Genomic DNA, 21,469 nt, shown 5'->3' with positions numbered 1-21,469 from the left:
TCCCCTCACACTGCTTTCTCTATCAGAAGCAGCAGTGTGGGGGCAGGGCAGGCGGCACCACGGAACTGGTGCTGGGAAAACCGGCTTTTAAGCTGGCTTCCCTCAGCATCGGCTCCTGCCTGCCCCCCATCCCCCACTGCCTCTACCAGAGGGGTCTATGCAGGCTGATCTGGGGCTCGTGATCTGCTTCCCATGGGCACCAGCTCCTCTCCCCCTCCTTGCTACCTCTGATACAGAGGCAGGAAGTGGGGGGGAGGAGAGTGTGTAGTCGATAAGATTAACCGATAAGCCAGGGCTTATTGTGTAGTGGACAACACATTGAGATCCCTAATTAGTACAGTTCCCTGACCTGAAAATGAGCTCAAAAGCTTGTCCTCTCTTACCAACAGAAGCTGGTCCAATAAAAGATATTAGCTCACCTATCTTGTCTCTAATATCCTAAGACCAACATGGCTACACTACTAGGCTACGTCTACACTGGCCCCTTTTCCAGAAGGGGCATGTTAATTTCACCTATCGTAGTAGGGAAATCCGCGGGGGATTTAAATATCCCCCGCGGCATTTAAATAAAAATGTCTGCCGCTTTTTTCCGGCTTTTTTAAATCCGCGGGGGATTTAAATATCCCCCGCGGATTTAAATAAAAATGTCCGAGGCTTTTTTCCGGCTTTTTTAAAAGCCGGAAAAAAGCGGCGGACATTTTTATTTAAATGCCGCGGGGGATATTTAAATCCCCCGCGGATTTCCCTACTACGATAGGTGAAATTAACATGCCCCTTCCGGAAATGGGGCCAGTGTAGACGTAGCCCTACTGCATACATGATGTAACTGTAGCACTTTAATACCTTATCTTGTACTAATATAGTTTCTCCATGTAGACAACTCTGGCCCCCGATTCTCCTCTCCCCCCATTTCATCATGGTCTTAAAGGGAACTTTGCCAAGACTGAGGTTTAGGGATGCACAAAATCTATTGCAGGTGCAATAGATTTTGTGGAGAGGTGAGGAACCATGGTTAACCAGACTACTACCTGCTGAACATTAAGACTCACCCTATGATAGAATACCAGTCATAAAAGCCTGAGGGATCAGTACAGCTATTTAGAGGTAGATGGGAACCACCACTGACATTGTGTTTTCCCCCACACTTATTAGCAAGTGGAAGTGTGTGATTTCCAGAACTCCCAGAGAGGCTAAAGTTTCAATTCTGAGCTGTTTTGAGCGTGATGCAAAAGGCTGCAAAGGAGAAGTGATGAGGAGAATTCTATTCCTTCTGCAACAAGCTCTTCACAAAGGGAGAAGGATGCAATCAATCAATCAGTAGTCTGTTTCCCTTTACTGCCTTATTCATAAAGATCAAAGTCCAGAAAGAAATTCCAACCCCTGGGAACTCCAAAACAGCAAATTGTGCACGTCAGTAACTCTAGGAGAAGAACACTTTTTCTAGCTTCTAGTTTAACCCTTTCCATCCACAGACCCCAGGTACAGACACACATTATACTTCCCATCCTAGAAGTCGTGATATCCAGATCTTTTCATGTCCCCTTTCAGTCCCGTAACGGGGTTTTCAGTTTGTTCCCCAAGTTTATTGATTTAACTCTTCAGGTATGTTTATACCATGATAAAAAATCACAATAACATATCAGCTGGCTGTGTAGATGTTTTCAAAGAACTATCCACGATAACTCCAAGATCTCTTTCCTGATTTGTCGGAGCCAAATTAGCCCCCATCATACTATATGTATAGTTGGGGTTATTTTTTCCAATGTGCATTACTTTACACTTATCCACATTAAACTTCATTTGCCATTTTCATATTTCAAACTTCATAGTATCTAGACTATGCGGAATGGTCGAAAGAGGATATACATATTACGCAGCAGAGCTTTCGAAAGCGAAAGTAATTAAAGCGCGGCTTTTTCGGCGAACCACCCCCTTCATCGAAAAGCCGCTCTTCCTCAAAAAAGAAGGTTTATGCGGCACAGAAGCAAAGCTGTAGTTTCCTGAGTTGTCTCTATTTCCCTTTTTATAGATGGGCACTATTTTTGCCCTTTTATAGTCTTCTGGAATGTGACTCGTCCTCCATGACCTTTCAAGGATGATAGCTAATGGCCTTCAATCAGGCTCCACATAACTGGATATTGAAGATGGAAAGAGAGAGGTGAGGTACAGTACACCAATTCCCATTGCTTGCCTAGGCCAACCAATTAGAGTTTGAACTTAAAGAGGGATAAGATGGATAGAAATCTGCCAATTCTGAGATATGTTTTGAAGCAAGATTTGCTAAAAGTTCAGTGCTGCAGTTATGATCACTATAGTTACCCAGGAATCATGTAGAGACTGGTAATGAAAACATCTAGGTGCTTAAGCCATGTTCACAGCATTGCAAATGCAGACTGAAAGGTAAAATGAAGCCTGCTTTTATCAATACAACGACTTCCTATAAACCAAACACATCTGAAACCACAGAGAAGCAGAATAAACTTTCAGACATCGCTTAGGAATTTTGATTTTTTTTTTGGCTTTGATTTCAGAGACAAAGAAGCTTTAAAGCTGATGAAGGTTCCTAATTAACAACTGCACTTACAGGACTTATCACATAGTCTACAAAATTCAGGCTATTAAAAGCAAGGCAACTGATACTTAAGGAAATCATAAATCTTATATGCCCACACTATAAATACATCATATCATTATTAGGGATGGCTGAAAATTTTCTGTCAAACAGATTTGGACAGAAAACTGGATTTCAGAATAAACAAAAATTTTCAATAAAAATATCTGTGTGGACAATTTCCTTTCCTTTCCTTTCCTTTCTTTCTTTCTTTTACTTAAAAAGAATATCTGAAAAATAATTGTAAAAATTTTTTTGGAACCAAACCAAAATATTCTAGACAAACCCCCTCAAATTTTAATTCTAAAATTCTGCCACTGTCTCATATTCCCTTCCTCTTCTATGGGCCCCCATCTGGAATCTTACCCCTGACACACCATGGCTATGCAACTGACATGACAAATGGCCTCATCATGGGGTGAGCTTTGCATCAAGGAGCAATAGTCCAGATGAGGAGCACAATTTACATGAGGTATTGTGGGGGATTTTCAGATTAAAAATATTTCAGTTGTTGATATTTTGCTATAAACTCAAAATGTTCCCATGTGTAGCCCTGAGGCTATGACTATACTACACTTCTGTAGTGTAGACATAGCCTCAGGAGCTCTTGGCCATTATCTTTGAAAAGTCATGGAGACTGGGAGAGATCCCGGATGACTGGAAAAAGGCAAATGTAGTGCCCATCTTCAAAAAAGACAAAGAGGATGATCCAGGGAACTATAGGCTGGTCAGTCTCACCTCGGTTCCTGGAAAAATCATGGAAGGGATCCTTAAGGAATCCATTTTGAGGCACTTGGAGGAGAGGAAAGTGATTAGGAATAGTCAGCATGGATTCACAAAGGGCAAGTCGTGTCTGACCAATCTGATTAGCTTCTATGATGAGGTAACTAGCTCGGCGGACATGGGAAAGCCAGTGGATGTGATATACTTTGACTTTAGCAAGGCTTTTGATACGGTCTCCCACAATATTCTTGCCAGCAAGTTAAGGGAATGTGGATTGGATAAATGGACAGTAAGGGTGTGTCTAGACTACAGAGTTTTGTCGACAAAAGTGGACTTTTGTCGACAAAACTATACCTGCATCGACAGAACTCAGCAGTTTTGTCGACGCTGGTAAACCTCATTTTACGAGGCATAACACCTTCTGTCGACAGAGTTTCTTTTCCCGAAAGACTTTTGCGCAAAAGGGCCAGTGTAAACAGCACAGTAGTGTTTTCCGCAAAAAAGCCCCAATCGTGAAAATGGCAATTGGGGCTTTTTTGCGGAAAACCGCGTCTAGATTGGCCATAGACGCTTTTCCGCAAAAAGTTTTCTGTTAAAAGCATTTTCGGAAAATCATGCCAATGCAGACGTAGCCTGCGTGTTTTTGAGAATGACAGAGATTTGCATTGCTGAGCTCCCTCCATCCTCTTCTGTGTGGAGATGGGGTACAGGGTTGGGGGGAGGAGGGACACCCTCACATGAGCACCCTCCCTTCTCCCTCCCACACCCTGCACAGCAAGTAGGAGGCTCCCAAGGGGCAGCTCCAAGGCAGAGGGCAGGAGCAACATGACTGTGGGTGGAGGGGCAAGTGAAGTGCCAGCACTTGATAGCATCCCAGCCAAGCCAGCGAGGATCCCGTCACGACTGGTAGATCCCGATCTATTGGTTGGTGACCACTGGCTTATAGATTATTTCTAGACAGGAAACAAAACACATTTCAGCAGCAGACGGTGCCTTTCTGCCAGTAGACCCACGCTCACTCTAAGCTGCCCTGGTAAAAACAGGTCACCGCTAACACCCCCCTTCTATGGGTGCAGACAGTGTAGAGCCAAGAGCCTTAGGAGCTGGGTGTTCGCCGCTGCTCCAAAGGGAACAGTTCAGAGGCCTCTGGCCCCATCCATGCCGTTCTTTCAGCGTGTCTCTGAGCAGCTGCAGCAGGGGCTGGCTCGCAGCCAGACCCGCAGGTCCCCCCCCGGCTGGCTCCCTTGCCCTGCTCTCAGGCTGGGCTCCCTGGGCTCCCTGCGGCGTTTGCCCAGCGCCTGGAGCGGGCGGGACGCAGACGCAGCCTCAGGGCGCCCCAAGGGCGGGCAGAGCCGCGTTCCCACGGCCCGGCCCCGGCTCGGGGCTGCGCTGCAAGCCCGGCCCCCCCCCCCCGCTCTGCGGGCAGGACGCCGCCTGAAGGGGCGGGCGCTGCCGGGACTCGGCGCGGCCTGTAGCGAGCAGCTGGCTGGTGAGTCCCGGGCGCGGGGCGCTGCAGAGAATCCCCGCGGGGGCGGCCGGAGCCGCACGGCCCCTGCTGCGGGGGGGGGGGCAGCGTGCACGGTTCACTCGCAGCCCCTTCCCCAGTGCTGGTGCCTGGCTCGGCCCAGCCCTGCTCACGCTTAGGGGCGCGAGTGGGGACCCGGCTCCCCGGCCAGCCCCTCGGGGCTAATGGACCGGCTCCGAGTCACAGCGAGGTGGGATGTGCTGGGGGAAGCAAAGTGGGCGCGTCCCCCCCGACAGGGCCTCGAACCTGCTGCACAGCTGAGCCCGACGGGGAGGAAGCGAGGAAGCGTGTCCCAAGTCTTCCTCCACCCCCTTCAGCTTGGGGCGGGCACTAGCCTGCTGTTGAGGAGAGTGGGGCTGGGGGCACAGAGACCAGGAGGAGGTGGCTTCAGGGGGTGGAGGAGGAGCAGGCCAGCGGAGCTATGATAGGGGGAGCAGCGGGGCAATTACCCCCCACGCCTCCTTTGCTAGTCAGTGACTGTAAGAGATTAATTTACCTGCTAAAATACCACTCCGAAAAAAGTATAAATAAAACTAACATACAACATGAGAATCACCCTCATGTTCTTGAGGGCACTTGAAGCAGTCAGTGGCCTAAGGCTGTGGATACACTGCGAGTGAGGCTTCCTGTCTGCCAGGAGGACTTTTCCTTTCAGGCGTCTGTGAGAGTCTATCTTTAAGGAAAGGAGAGAGGTCTCTCTGAGCTGCTCTTCCACATTTCACACAAGCCCTTGAACTGAAGCCATAGATACCAAGATTCAAGGCCAGCTTTGCCTTTGGCAGACTGCCTCGCCAGATGTTCACAATCACAACGGCTGAACATGGATAAGACTTTTAGCTGAGAAAGCCATGTTAATCCCAAGTCTCTGCTAGGACTGGAAGATGTGGCTGACCTATTGAAAACACCAGCAAATCCACAACAAAACATGGGGGGCTTGATCACCTCATAATGCCAACTCCTTTAGAATTGAGGCTCTGATTATCCAGCACCAGCTGAGGGAGAGCGGGCTCTGTATGCACGTCTGATATATTGTTACCAAAACTGCTACCTGCCCAACTTGTCAAAGGAGAAAGGAAACAGGGAGGCCAAAAGGAATGGTTTAGAGCGGTATTTCTCAACCTTTTTTTTACCCCTTTTAAAAAAAATTATAAGTGGCCCCAGTACCTACAGTTTTCAGACACACACAATTTTTTCTACCATTGCAACATATTTGTTTAAACAACTTTATCTATCCCCATCAGTTCTTACAAGGTACATTGCCCATGGAGGTCAATGGGGACTCGGCTATTTTATATGTAAAGGAACTGAGAAATGTATATGTCAATACCATGATGGCAATGCGTTTATGATGTAAATAATACCGAATAATAATTGCCAAATAAGACCACTTCCCCACCTGCTTACAAAGGGCCTGATAGTTTAAATTTTAAGCTAGGATTGAGCCCAAAACAATCTGTTGATATGACCCAAAAAGATCCAGATAACATTTAGTCACCCTTCAAACACATAAGGGGCCAATCAGTAAAAGCCCGACTGCCTGGTAGAGGTGATCTTTGAAGAAAATTGGAGGGAGAGAAGGGGTTTGAAGTAGGATTTATTGCCTTAACCACTAGCCAACAGAGTCTCATGTGGGTTTCCCTCAGGCTTTCCTCTTCAAACCCTTCAACTGTAGCGGAACCACGAGAGAACTCTTGAGGCCCACACAAGTATTTGGAATCTCCATCATATTGTTTAGAATAAACCAAACGAGTTTGAGAGCAGAGATCAAAACAGATGTTCTTTTCTCATTGAAGTTTCACATAGACTTGTTCTCCCTTATTCCATAGGTGAGAGAAATTTGATAAATGGATAATAAAATGGCGTTGGTTCCCTATGATGACAGTGCAGTTTGGGGATTGCAGAAGTTCCATAAATCTTCATCTGTCTATCATTTTGCCAACCACACAATCCAAATCAAACAAAACTGGAAGCAGCTGGGTGTGGCAGCAGTTGTATGGGACGCGGTATGTATGATTAAAATAAAAATGTACCTCTTTCAAGTCCAGCCCCTAATAATACTAAGATTTTATGTAGTGCACCTCAAAATTCTTTACTAACAGAGGTAAAAGGAAGGGGGTTTGCCCTGGTGTGAAGTTCTGGCAAGAGCTGACTGAGCTGCAGCAAGAGCCAGCAGGGACCTATTTACAGAGCTGGCAGGGACTGGGATTGCAATAGGAGACTACCTGTAAGCAATTTAAGTTCCTTTCACCTCTGTTTACAAAGGAAACCAGTATAATTATTCCCATTTTATAGAAGGTGACATGACATGTCCAGCAGCCTAGGAGAACTGGCTGCAATTTTTTTGCATGAGAGTTTTTTTTCCTCAATTGAAAAGTGTTTTTTTTCTTAAAAATAATTTTTCACAGTACATTATCAGCAGGGCTTGCCAAACCACGGCAAGCCCCGCTAGCCAACCGCGCTGTCCTGCGATCTGCTCATGCGCAGATCACCCGAACCCGACTCTTCTGGGTTACAATCTACTTGCCATGGGCGAATAGATTGTATTATTTGTCAAGCCCTGATTATCAGCATGATCAAAACTTTACATTTTGCACAATTCTCCACAACTTTTAAAAATTGATACTTTGATCTAAATGTTCAATATTTTTATCATTTATTTTTATATTTCTAGTGTACTGAAAATTCTGTGTTCACTAAGGAAATGCTTTTTTTAGTAAATGAAAAATGTCAGCATTTGCAATAGAAAGTTTAACATTTTGGGGGAAAAAATCACTAAAGACTTTGTGGGAAATGGGGCCATTCTGCACTGAGTTTTTAAATTTCAAGATTTTTCAAAGTTTTCCCATTTTTTACCAAATCTTACTAATAAACTATGTAGCATTTGCATAGCTCTTTTAATCTTCCAAGCACTGCACAGCCACTAATCCCCACACCACCTTGATGTGATAGTGAAGTAGCGTCATGTTGTAGCTAGAGACCCCAAAGCACAGGAGGAGTCTGTGGTAGAATTTAGTGGTTCCTGGGTCCTAATCCTGTGCTCTCACTAGTAAATTGTGGCTGTCTCTGATCATAAATAACAAATGTAGCAATTTAACTGCTCCCATTAATTGGAACATAGTGGCTAACACTGATATCACCTGCTCCTATGGACAAGGCTGATAATCCCAAGACAGAATTTTCTATAGCAGATGCTCTTCCTGATTCATGATTTGGGTGTGGGAACTTCTGTAACAATAGCTCATGTTGGATTTAACTTGTACTTAAATAGAAGTGTTCTTAGTCCATTACACTCAACTACTTGAGCTTCACACACAATATAGAAGAGTGTGGGTACCAAAATGACACTGAACCATTTTGAAAAGTTGTGAGAAATACGATAAAGGATAATTGTGCATCTCAATAGTTTGACAATTTTGCATTGATTTTCACATGAACAAAATCCTGCTCTTCCTTTCTCAGTGCAACTATTTCTTATTCTACTTCCTTCTGTTGTGTTTTAGATTTAATAAAGAGACTGTCCCATGTCATTATTTTAATCTGCTCTGCAGGATTGAGAGTTTGGATATTTGCCTCTGCCCGCTGTCAGCCTCTACACAAAGTATAGCTATTGCCTATAAACTTGAGGTGCTTCATTGGCCAGACCTTTCTTGCAACCTTCTCTACGGGTTGGAGTCAGAAATACTGTGGGCTGGAATCACTACAAGGAGCTCTCCACCCAACTCTTAACTAGTCTTGTCTCTTCATTCAGGCTGTAGTCCTGTGTACTTATCTGGAGATGGGAAGTATTGATCTACAAGGGCGCTCAGTGATTGAACTAGGAGCGGGAACTGGCTTGCTGGGAATAGTGGCCACATTATTGGGTAAGTTTTTCTTTAAGAAATTGGTGCTGCCATAAAATTCACAAATTAAGTGGCACGGCTGCTGTGTAAGTCAAGCTCCCTGATAGTTACTGTGATGCTTCCTCTGTGGCTCATCTTCTTTCTTGTTAGAGTTTGCTGTGGTGGTGATGGTGCCTCTGTTCTTCATAATGGAATCCTCTGAAACTGCTGCCGTAGTAGCGAGCCCTGCTCCTCTCTTTTCACCCCACAGGATAAATGCTGGGCTTGCACTCTTAGGCTCACATTTTGCATCGTTAGTTCCATCAATAGCCATCAAAGCACTTTCCAAACCTGCATAAACATTATTGATCCTAGTTTGCAGGCAGGGAAACTGAGGCACAGAGCAAGTAAGCCACATGCCCAAGTTCTGTCAGTCGGTGGCAGAGCAAGGGACAGAGCTCATGTCTTCTGATCGAGTCTGGTGTCCCATTCACTGGGCTCTGCTGCCTTCCTTTTACTGTGGGTGGGCACAGTCAGTCAGAGGATGGTCAAACCAACCAGTGATAAGTTTGGTATCTCAAGCCCTGGCTTTGCTTCCTGATGTAACCGCTCATTGTTTGTTTCAAAGTTCAGTAAGGTGCAGAGTCAGAGTAAACAGCCGGGTGTGCCTTTGCCGCTCCACTTCAGGACTCAGACAACTCTGGACAAACGCTCAGTTCTGCTAACATTAACTAATATGAGTTTGATTTTCATTTGAAAAGCATCTGGTATTTGATCATTGTAAAACAGGCTCCTTCTTCAGTTCCCAGCCAACAGCTAGGAAACTCACTTCTTCTCATTCCTGCACTGTGTGTGTTACAATACATTTACCCATCCCCCCATCGGGCACAGCTCAGCGTTCATGTGGCACTCCCCCTCGGTACCTGGTTCAAGCCGGAGAAGCTAATAATCCAGCGAATGGGCCAAATTTGGCAATGAATCCATCACGTGCCACCTATGGCAACTCCCCCCATCTTAACCTTTTTATTTCTTACCTTTGTTTTAGCCACAGGATTTGATTCTGCAATTGGATCTGTGGTGGGAGACTTGATTGGAGCCCATGGTTGGGATTCTCAAAAGCACTTAGTGTAGCCTAATCTGCCTCTTGGAGTCAGTGGGAGTTTTACCTCATTAGGCCACTGAGTTCTTCTGCTAATTTACATCAGTGTAGAAGTGGGCTGGGAGTGTTGTGACTCTAATGCTTTTGAAGTCAGTGGAGTTCGGACAGTTTACACCAGCTCCAGTGTCAACTCTTAAGTTTTAAGTAATCTTTGAGCACAGTTCTGTAATCCAATACAGGCTGCATAGTGTCTAAACTTGCTGTGCCAATCACATCTCATTGAACTTAAACATGACTGCATTCAAGTGGCCCTGTAAAGAGAACGTCTAGGCCCGATGACAGACTTCCTCTTAAAACGGGAATTCAATCAAATATTTCTTAAACTATTGATCCATCTAGCCCAGTAGCCTGTCTTCAGAGGGAATGATCAGAATAGGCATTCATCAAGTGACTCACCGCCCTTGTCCACCCCCAGCTTCTGGCAGGCAGAGGCCAGGGACACCCAGAGCATGGCCAATAGCCATCGATGGACCTATCCTCTGAGAATATCACCAATTTTGGTTTTTTGAACCCTGTGATAGCTTAAAACTATGACCGATTCAAATGCAATCTCACACCCGTTAAAAAAAGATGAGGGCAATGCTCTTCAGATGCCTGTCTGCTCTCTCTGGATCCCTAGGGGTGATCTGCTACAGCATAATCAAGTGCTACTCCGAGCACACATCAGACGAGACATTTTTATTGTAATGTTGCACAATTTGTGCTCTAGCTCCCTAGTAAAAAGTTAGAAAGCAACTGGCTCTGTCTTTCTAAAAATCAGTGTATTCCAGAAATGCTTTTAGACTGATAGTGCTAACGTTTACCATTTAACAGGAATAAAACTAAATATTCCAAGTGTCACTTGACTTAAAATCAAGCAGCTTAGGGAACGTTTCCATTGTTACTGGATAACTCATTAATTGTTAATGGGAATTAGAAGTTGGCTTCCCTTAAAAGAGAGTTGGGGAATTTCTGGCTGGCCTGTGGCTTGCTTTGACCCGGCCTACGAGACTCGGGACTTAACCCGCCCCCCTTCAGTGGCACAAGCCAGCGGTGGTAGACCTGCCGCATGGGAGGTGCTGTGTCTGAAGCGCCAGTGCTGTCTGGCTTGCGCTGCTGCAGGCAGGGGAAGGCAGGTGAGTCAAGCCCAGACCCGATCAAAGCAGACTGTGTGCTGGATTGGGCCCCTGGGCTCTGCCTGCGGCAGCAAAATGTTCCCTGCAGGCACCACCACCCCCATTAGCCAGAAATCAGGCCCATAGGAGTGATGCAGAGAATGCTTCCCTGCAGCACGCAGAGCCATGCGGAGACACTGGTGTCCCCCTCAAAGCTGCACAGGTAGGTGCCCTGCTCCCTCCCACCTAGACCTGCACCTTCCTTCCCACCCAGCCCCTGTACCCGGCCTGTTCCCATGCCCTCTCCCACCCAGCCCCTGTACCCGGCCTGTTCCCATGCCCTCTCCCACCCAGCCCCTGTACCCGGCCTGTTCCCATGCCCTCTCCCACCCAGCCCCTGTACCCGGCCTGTTCCCATGCCCTCTCCCACCCAGGCCCTGTACCCGGCCTGTTCCCATGCCCTCTCCCACCCAGCCCCTGTACCCGGCCTGTTCCCATGCCCTCTCCCACCCAGCCCCTGTACCCAGCCTGTTCCCATGCCCTCTCCCACCCAGGCCCTGTACCCGGCCTGTTCCCATGCCCTCTCCCACCCAGCCCCTGTACCCAGCCTGTTCCCATGCCCTCTCCCACCCAGGCCCTGTACCCGGCCTGTTCCCATGCCCTCTCCCACCCAGCCCCTGTACCCGGCCTGTTCCCATGCCCTCTCCCACCCAGCCCCTGTACCCGGCCTGTTCCCATGCCCTCTCCCACCCAGGCCCTGTACCCGGCCTGTTCCCATGCCCTCTCCCACCCAGCCCCTGTACCCGGCCTGTTCCCATGCCCTCTCCCACCCAGCCCCTGTACCCGGCCTGTTCCCATGCCCTCTCCCACCCAGGCCCTGTACCCGGCCTGTTCCCATGCCCTCTCCCACCCAGCCCCTGTACCCGGCCTGTTCCCATGCCCTCTCCCACCCAGGCCCTGTACCCGGCCTGTTCCCATGCCCTCTCCCACCCAGCCCCTGTACCCGGCCTGTTCCCATGCCCTCTCCCACCCAGGCCCTGCATTCCCACCCCAGCCTGCTCTTGCACCCTCCTGCTTCCAGACCCCACCTCCCAGCCCTGCCTCCCTCCCTCCCACACACCCCTCAGTCTGTTCCCTGCTACACATTAAACTCCTGATTTTTGGCACCACCCCAGAGCCTACTGGGGCCCCACAAAATCCACTACCCCGGGCTCCCAGAAGAGTTAATACAGCCCTGGGGGTAAGCCCTGAGCCTCAGCACTGCTTCCCCCCAATCCCTCATGGAACTTGTCTTTTTTCCTGCTTCTCTGTTGGGGACCACATTAGTGAGGGGTTTTTTTCCTTCTCACTTGGGGGCCAGGTCAGTGAGGGTTTGGGTGGATTTGGGTTTTTTTTTCTGCCTCTCTGTTGTGTGTGTGGCCCCAACTGAGTTTTCTGTGGGTCAGTTCCCCCCGACCGCAAAGAGGCTCCCCACCCCTGCCTTAAAACATTGAATTCCAAAAGCTGTATTAATGGCCATCAATGACTTGTCCTGAGACTTACCCTCTTTGTGCCACATAGGAGCTCATGTCACCATCACGGACAGGGAAGCAGCACTGGAATTTCTCAAGTCAAATGTTCAGGCTAACTTGCCTCCAGACCTTCAGCCGAGAGCTGTAGTAAAGGAACTGACTTGGGGAAGAAACTTGGGGAACTTCTCTCCAGGAAAGTTTGACTTTATTCTGGGTGCAGACATCATTTACCTGGAAGACACCTTTGTGGATCTGCTTCAGACATTGGAGCACTTGTGCTCAGAACATACTGTTGTTCTCTTATCATGTCGGATTCGCTATGCACGGGATCAGAACTTCCTGGAGATGCTGAAGAGTCGTTTTTCTGTACGTGAAGTCCACTATGATCCCAGGAGGGATGTACGGATATTCCAAGCACAGAGGAGCAGTCACAAGGAAGACTTTTGACTGCACTTCTTTTCTCTAATCCCAGACACTACCACTACTTAAAGGTTTGCTACCATTATTTCTACTTGTACTAATGAGCATAACTTCAGAATGATCCGTCTGGCCGGGGGGGGCCATATATGGCCATGGGCTGGATGCGGCCTGCCAAGCCTTTTAATCCAGCTTGCGGCCCACCCTGCTGTAACCCCGAGCCAGGCTCTCAGGGTTCCAGCCAATAGGAGCTGCAATGATTGGGCTGGGGGCAAGGGCAGCCTGTAAAGCCCTCCCTCGCCCTGTGTTTCCTGTAAGCTGAGTGCATGGATGGCCGCCCTGGAGAGATTCAGGTGCCGCCCAGTTGATTAGCAGAGTGCCTGCAGCTGCCCCAGCTAGTAGCATGGGTTTCTATCGATGGTGCACATCTACACTTGCCTTGGTGCACATAGCAAAAAGGATTTTGTTCATGGATGGAAAAAACTCCCTCCAAGACCCCGCACCTCCCCCGGGCCAGATTCCTCTCCTGCACTCATACCCCCTCCCTGACCCTGCACCCCAATCCGCTGCCTCAGATCACAATCCCCACCCTTGATAAACAAGTAGCCTTCATACTAGATCTCAGTGCAAAGAGGGCTTTCCAGCTGCAGGAACGTTTGACATTTAAACTGAATCCCAAGGCTTTTATGTCGCTTCTACTAATGATTTGACAACTTGCAACACAGATTTTCCTACTTCGGCCCATCTCCTTCCCGAGCCTACAATGAAGGCAGAGTTGTAATGGTCCACTTTCCCTCACCGCTATGGTGGAACAGAAAAGGGACTGAATTCAGGTGCTCTGGGCTTCATAACAGGAATGGGAGGCAGTGGCATCCCGGACGATGCCAGTGGATTTCTGGTCGGTCGTAGCAGAGAAGCTGGTCTAACACAGTGTTTCTGAAATGGTGCTCCGTGGAACCCTGGGGTTCTACGAAGTAAAAGTAAGGGTTCTGCGAGAACCCGAACACTCCCCTCCCCTCCCCACAGCCCATAAAGAGACAGAGAGGAGCCCAGCGCACAAAGACGCTGGCTCCTTCTCTGATTCCCCACTGCCCTTTCAGACACCTCCCTTCCCCTGCTGCCGCACTGCTTTTATCACCGGACTTAGCAGCAGCAACAGCTGCTTGTCCTGCTTCTGCCCGTCAACCCAGGATTCCTCTCCCGCGTCCTCCGCTGCCGCTCTGCTTTTTCCAAGGGACGTAGTAGGTGCTGCTAGGTCCCTTGGTAAAATGAGAGCAGCAGCAGAGGATGAATCTTCAGTTGATCAGGGAAAAGCACGACAAGCAGCTGTTGCTGCTGCTAGGTCCAGTTGATTATGAAAAATTAGGGAAGAATCCCAAGCACTGGTACAGGCTGGGGATCAACTGGCTAAACAGCAGTTCGGCAGAAAAGGACCTGGGGATTACAGTGGATGAGACATTGGATAAGAATCAACAGTGAGCCCTTGTAGTCAAGAAGGCTAATGGCGTATTGGGCTGGATTAGTAGGAGCATGGCCAGCAGATCTAGAGAAGTGCTTATTCCCCTTTATTCAGCACTAGTGAGGCCACCTCTCAAATACTGCATCCAGTTTTGGACCCCCCACTATGGGCTGCCACAGGAGGGCTCCCCAGGAAAAGGCCCTCCATGGGACATCGTCTAACAAAGGAGGGGAGCCAAATGAGTTATGTATTAATCTATTTATGGTTGACTTCAGTTCAGTCTCTCTCCCGCTCTCCGAAATGCAGTGATGTTACCTGAGTAAGGCAACAGCACACAGCCAGGTGGAGAGGAGAGAACAGCAAGAAGTAATAAGGAGAGAGCAGCATGAGTTGTACAGCACAATCGCTGCCCAACAGCCAGATGGCAAAGTTGCAGACACATCACTTGTATAGATGACAAGGATGGCAAAATGCTACCACTGCTTCTCATTGTTGGAAAACTTACTTTGACACCAAGCAGGACAAAAGGTTTTGAGCCTCTTCCTTCCCTCCAAGACAAGTTTCTGATCTGAGCACATTAAAATATGGGTGAACTGCCTGACTCACGTATTTGTGCTGAGGCTGGCAATGAAAAGTTGAAATATGGAGGCACTGAAACGCAGAAGTGCCCCCATATTATGCTCTGAAGGAGAGCAAACAAGCCACCTGTACACGTCCCAAAATGCAGGAGACTGACCTATAGCAGCTATGCTAAGCTTAGCAGAATACTGACCTGGGCAGGTACTTCAGCTCTTCCCTCTGGTAAGAAAGTGAGATGGGGGGCAGTTTTCATTCCCAATTGCTGTTCAGTCTAGAGCATCATGTACAGCCGATGAACTACAGAACAGCAGCATCTTCCATTGGCAGTCCCCAGTTGCAATCCCAAGGCCCCATTTATCATTTCTCTGCATGCTGCGGAGTCGCTAACAGCCATGCAGAGCAAGTGCAATGCATGGCCAAATTGGAAGGGCAGCATTTCACGCTTCTCTCCCTTTGCGTCGTGAAGGGCTACACATGGTGCAGGGAAGCAGAGCAGGTGGAGTAACACTACTCTCCTCTGCACAATTTGGTTTGTTTCTGCTAGACCAGTGTTTCCCAATTTTTTTTGACCACGGAACCCTTATAAACTCAGAAAAATTTCAAGGAACCCCCTAGCCAGGGATTAAGTTTGTTGAGCAAAAAAAAAAAAAAAAACCAACCCACCCAAACACACAGACTGGGGAGTGAGCTACTAGTACACCACAATTGGTAGTAAGAAGATGCTAAATCTGGCCATGAGATCACCATTCATTTAAATTCAACATATTTTAAAACAAAAATCATATGAAATATATACCAAAAATAAAGCTATCAAACAATATTCATTATATTCACAGTTTTCAATGCGAAAAGTGGTTTTTCTTCTTTGGGGATGTCCCCGCGGGTGCTCCACTATGGGTGCTGGGCTTGCCCCGGCGCCGCAGATGGAGACTTGTCGTTAGCAGTGTCTGGCTGGACCACGCATGTGCCGTGGGCTCGCGGCTTTCGCGCTCTTTCTGTCGCGCAGTCCCGCCCCTCCGCCAGTTCCTCTTCACCGCCGCAGGCTGCAGATGCTTGTAACCGCTCTCCTCACTCCACAGAGCTAGACGGCTTCTAGTTCTCCCTTTGTATATAAAATGTCCTTTTCCTCCCTCTCCCCCCTCTTTTCCCCATAAAGTAAAAAAAAAAAAAAGTTTCTTTCAAGAGGGGAAGGACAAATAAAGAACTATGGGGAGTGAAAGCGAAGACCACTTACCTCCCGCCTCTCAGCTGTTCTCCTGTCAGCTTCTCCGTATAGAGCTCCCTTCACCTTAAAAAAAAAAAAAAGACAGACTGTTAAGATAAAAAGAACAAAGATAGCTGGCCAGAGCCATTACCAGGCTATCAGCCTTAACAACCACCTACTGTTCAAAAAACACAACATAAAAAGCAGCAGGCTGCCGGCAAACGTTGGGACAAGCTTTAAAAAATGCGGCTCCTGCCAGGAGGCACTGCCAGCCTCGGACGGCCATGCCGAGTGTATTCGCTGCCTGGGGGAGTCTCACATCCCCCCAAAGTGTACCCACTGCTCAAGGCTCACCTCTGGAGCCAGGGAGGCTAGGGAGAGGCGCCTCCGTATGCTCCTCTTTGAACAACCGCGGCAGGCTGACCAATCAGCAGCCTCATAAGCGCCGGGCTTCCTCCCCCACTGCGGGACTCCAGAAGAGAATGAGCCTGTCCCCAGCAAGGTCCCTGCCAGCTGCCTTTAATGGCAGGGAGAGCCAGGCAGAGACACCTGGGACGTCAGGCAATGTAAAGCCACGTCCCCCTGCCTCGGCGCAGCCACGGGAGTCTTCAAAGACACCGGCTCCTCAGTCTGCATCAGCGCAGCCGCTTCTTCCTCCTCCGGCGCCGAGTGTTGAGCCGGCGCCGAGAGCGACCTCGGACCCGACCACGGCACCGGCTCCGACACCGGCCCCGAGTCACCGCGCGGTGCTGAACTGCACGGCGCTGACCCATTCCGTGGCGGGCACACTGCCGATCGCTCCTGCCCCGCCGCACCAGGAGCCGACCAACTCAGCGGCTAGCGCATCAGCACATGCCACAACTCAGCTACCCCGGAGCCCTGCTGCTCCCCATTCTCCACGCCGCCGCAGCTGCTCCCGCTCCCGCTTCTTCTCCCCGGCACGGTCCTCTCCTCTGCCGGCACTCCGATCCCCACGCCGGTCTCCTCGTAGACTGCCCTCCCCGTTTCTGGCTGCTGCATCTCCCCATCTCAGGCACCAGTACAGGCATCTCTCTGCCTCTCCTGCCTCGTCCAGGGAATCACACCTCCGCTCCTGCTTGCCCTGCTCCCCGTACCATTATCTGTATGGCAGCCGTAAGTTTGTCAAGCAAAAAAAAAAAAAACCAACCCACCCAAACACACAGACTGGGGAGTAAGCTACTAGTACACCACAATTGGTAGTAAGAAGATGCTAAATATGGTCATGAGATCACCATTCATTTAAATTCAACATATTTTAAAACAAAAATCATATTAAATATATACCAAAAATAAAGCTATCAAATAATATTAATTATATTCACAGTTTTCAATGCGAAAAGTGGTTTTTCTTCTTTTCTTGGCAAATTCTTTTTATATTTGGTTTAATACTGGAAAGTTGGATTCGCATATCTGGCACAGCATTCAGTCGATTTCTGTATTTCGTTTTCATTGCTGCATAATTCGAGAAAAGAACGGTTACTTACCTGTAACTTGTTCTTCGAGGTGTGTTGTTCATGTCCATTCGAAGTAGGTGTGCGCACCGCCTGCACCATGTCTTCCGGAGCATTTTCCCCAGCGGTACCCGTAGCGCCGGCGGGGTGCCCCCTGGAGTGGCGTCGCCATGGCGGGGCATAAGTACCCCTGCCGGCGCTGCCCCACCTCAGTTCCTTCTTGCCGGATACTCCGATGAAGGGGAGGTAGGGTGGGAGTCGAATGGACACGAGCAACACATCTCGAAGAACAACAGTTACAGGTAAGTAACCGTTCTTTTCTTCTTCGAGTGGTTGCTCATGTCCATTCGAAGTAGGTGGGGTCGGAACAGTCACAGCACCAGTCATAAAGGAAGGTGAACAATAAACAGATTTATGTAAATAATTCAACACTGACAAGGCACCAACCAAGAACAAAGACAACCAAATATATATACAAATCTCTGCTGTCTACACTGGCCCTTTTGTGCAAAAGTTTTTCGGAAAAAGACTTTTGCCCGAACGGGAGCAGCATAGTATTTCCGCAAAAGCACTGACAATCTTACATGAGATCGTCAGTGCTTTTGCGGAAATTCAAGCGGCCAGTGTAGAGAGCTGGCAAGTTTTTCTGCAAAAGCAGATGATTTTGCGGAAAAACTTGCCAGTCTAGACACAGCCTAAATGTTTGTATTAATTGGTCGTCTGAAGCGATTTCAATTAGGTTTTCATAATCTTGTGTAGAAAAACTGACTGGCTTTTCTGTTAAATTTAATATATTTCAAATTCAGTTATTGTTGTCATTGATGGTTGGAAAATACTTAATGATGTTCGTGTATAAATTGCGGAGATGATCTGCAATGTTACTGTGAATATCTTCATCAAGTTTGCATTCATTTTCTTCAAGGAAATCATTCAGGGTTGGTAGACAATCCAAATTATTTTGTCCTACAGACGAGATCCAAAACTGTAGCTTCCGTGACAATGACAAAATTTTGTCTTTCGCATTAAAAATATTTACATTCTTTCCTAGCAGTGACAGATTTACTTCATTTAGTTTTGTAAAGATGTCTGCAAGATACGCAACTCTCGATAACCACAAAAAATTTGTTAAACGATCAGACAGTTGGAATTTGTGATCCATCAGATATGTGGAGAGCTCATGATGCAACTCAAATAATCTAACCAGCACTTTGCCTCGTGATAGCCACCTGACGTCTGTATATAGAAGCAGGGCTATGTGCTGACGACCCATATCTTCACACATAATTTTGAACGCTCTTGATTGTAATGGTCGAGTTTTTATATAATTAATAATCTGTACTGCTTTGTCCAACACATTTTTAAGAGAGGGAGAAATATTCTTAACTACCAGAGCGTGTCTGTGGAGAATGCAGTGACTGCTGGTGCAGTTTGGTGCTACATTTTTTATTCGTGTTACATCGCCAGCCACTGTTCCTACCATTGCTTTGGCACCATCACTGCACACATCAACACATTTTTCCCAGCTTATTTGATGTGTTTTTATAACGTTATTGATACAATTGAATATATTCTCACCAGTTGTATTGGTCTGCAAAAATTCACATAAAAGTAAGTCTTCTTCAATAGACCTATTAAAATCATAATGGACAAATACAAGCAGAACTGCAAGACCTGCAACGTCAATGGACTCGTCTAATTGTAATGCATATGCAGCACATAAATGCAACCGAAAAATAAGCTCCTTCTCGATGTCAGCAGCAAGATCGTGAATACGACGTGTGACAGTATTGTTTGATAGTGGCACAGCCTCAGCTTTTTTACTAGACTCCTGATCCAACATACACATTACAATATCTTTTGCACATGGTTTTACGAGTGATTCCCCAATAGTGTGTGCTTCTCGGGCGAGCGATATATGATAGCTAACTTTGTAAGATGCCTCTGTTGCATTTTCATTATCAGCTTTGGCAATTTTTGACATGAAGAGTTTACTTTTTTCAAGCGATTGAAGCTTCTGCTTAAAAAAACGAATGTCTTTATCTTTGTATTCTGGATGATTTGTTTCAAAATGTCTTCGCAATGTAGCAGGTACTAAACAACTATTAGATAATGTTTTGTTGCACAGTACACACTGGGCACCTGGACCATCTTCATTTCCATTGCTTGTGAATCCAAATGACAAATAGTCCTCACAATACCTGCGTTTCTTATTAGTCAGCTGTAATTTTTCATAATTAACTTGAAACATAATTAATTCTTCCATACCAAATGCAGGACTCTAACTTGTCCTTCTTGAACCTCATCAGATTTCAGTTTGTCCTACACAATTGCTATTTCTGATTGTGAGATGCAAAAAAGCAATTTCATTTTAGATCGCAGCTTGAACTTAACAAAAGGAATCCCACCCCCCATTGTAAGCTGGATTTATTTGATATGGGCATCAAATAAAGAAATGACAACAAAGGACCCTAACAATGCCACTTGCACAGAGTGGCTCTTAAGAATAGAGCTGCGTTTTACAGTTTGTCTGGAACCGGACATCCATGGTTTCATTAGTTGCTAAGAGGACCTGCTTTTTTTTATAAATTAAGTTGCACTGATGAGCAACCAATAACAAAAGAGAATACAGGCTCCATAAAAGTCTCCTGGTGGAAGAATTAATGGCATTTTGGTCCCATCCAGAAGTCTGAGAAAGTTGGTGGACAAAAAGAAAATGCAAATTAATGCAGAGTAAAAAGAAAAAGGCAATTCAATCAATCAATTTAGCAGCTAAGTGCTGTAAGTGTAACAGATGATCAAAAACAGTTAATTCTAAACTACAGTAAAACTCCGATGGTCCGGCATCTGATGGTCCGACACTCCTGATGGTCCGGCACCATCAGGAACCTGCAAGTGCTCCGGACAGCCGGACCATTGGAGCTGCTCTGCCCCCGGCTTCCCCGATTCAGCCACTGCTAAAACTGACCAGTGGCTGAATCCGGGAAGCCGGGAGCAGAGCAGCTGGAGTGCTGCCACTTGGGGCTGCGGGATCAACCCGGCAGCACTCCAGCTGTCCCTGATTCAGCCGCTGCTGAAATTGACCAGTGGCTGACTCCAGGAAGCCTGAGGCAGAGCTGCTCTGCCCCGGCTTCTTGGAATCAGCCCCTGATCAGTTTCAAAAGCAGCTGACTTGGGTACACCTGGGACAGAGCAGCTGGGGTGCTGCCGGGTTGGTCCCTGCAGTGCCCCAGCTGCTCTGTCCCAGGCGTCCTGATTCAGCTGCTGCTGAAACTGACCAGCGGCTGACTCCAGGAAGCCCGGGGTAGAGCAACTCTGCCTCTGGCTTCCTGGAATCAGCCGCTGGTCAGTATCAGCAGCAGCTGACTTGGGGACACCTGGGGTGCTGCTGGGTTGGTCCAGTAGCACCACTCCTCGGCGCTGTGGGACCAACCCAGCAGCCCCCCAGCTACTCTGCCCCAGGCGTCCTGATTCAGCCGCTGCTGAAACTGACCAGCGGCTGACTCCAGGAAGCCTGGGGCAGAACAGCTCTGCCTTGGGCTTCCTGGAGTCAGCCGCTGATCAGTTTCAGCAGTGGCTGACTTGGGGACACCTGGGGCAGAGCAGCTGGGGGGCTGCCGGGTTGGTCCAGTAGCGGGATCAACCCAGCAGCACCCCAGCTGCTGTGCCCCAGGCGTCCCCAAGAGCAGCTGGAGTACTGCCGGGTTGGTCTTGCAGCACCAAGGGTCAGCACTACCCGACCAACCCGGCAGCACTCCAGCTGCTCTGCTGCAGGCGTCCCGATTCAGCCGCTGCTGAAACTGACCAGCAGGCTGAATCAGGGACACCTGGGGCAGAGCCAGACTATCGGAAGGGGGGGCTATGAGGGGTCTGGGGTGGCATCCACCCCACCCCACCCCA

The 21,469-nt window shown here is 48.0% G+C and overlaps 1 protein-coding gene across 1 annotated transcript; it reads left to right on the top strand.

Moving 5' to 3' along the window:
* The first annotated feature begins 4,580 nt into the window (after window positions 1–4,580).
* On the top strand, window positions 4,581–15,716 carry METTL21A (methyltransferase 21A, HSPA lysine). Its single transcript, XM_075934368.2, has 4 exons — window positions 4,581–4,823; window positions 6,686–6,862; window positions 8,608–8,719; window positions 12,491–15,716. The coding sequence occupies exons 2-4, from the start codon at window positions 6,704–6,706 to the stop codon at window positions 12,886–12,888; spliced, it is 669 nt and encodes a 222-aa protein (XP_075790483.1). The 5' UTR covers window positions 4,581–4,823; window positions 6,686–6,703; the 3' UTR covers window positions 12,889–15,716.
* Window positions 15,717–21,469: the final 5,753 nt, after the last annotated feature.

Source organism: Pelodiscus sinensis, chromosome 7 (assembly GCF_052426305.1).
Source record: "Pelodiscus sinensis isolate ZL-2025 chromosome 7, ASM5242630v1, whole genome shotgun sequence".
Lineage (NCBI taxonomy): Eukaryota > Metazoa > Chordata > Testudines > Trionychidae > Pelodiscus > Pelodiscus sinensis.
The sequence above is the reverse complement of the archived record's forward strand: the minus strand, read 5'-3'. Positions and strand labels throughout refer to the sequence as shown.

Coding starts and splice junctions, on each gene's coding strand:
- METTL21A (XM_075934368.2), top strand. CDS start 6,704: ATGGATAATAAAATGGCGTTGGTTCCCTATGATGACAGTGCAGTTTGG. Junction 6,863..8,607: donor CAGCAGTTGTATGGGACGCG/GTATGTATGATT, acceptor CTCTTCATTCAG/GCTGTAGTCCTGTGTACTTA. Junction 8,720..12,490: donor AATAGTGGCCACATTATTGG/GTAAGTTTTTCT, acceptor TGTGCCACATAG/GAGCTCATGTCACCATCACG.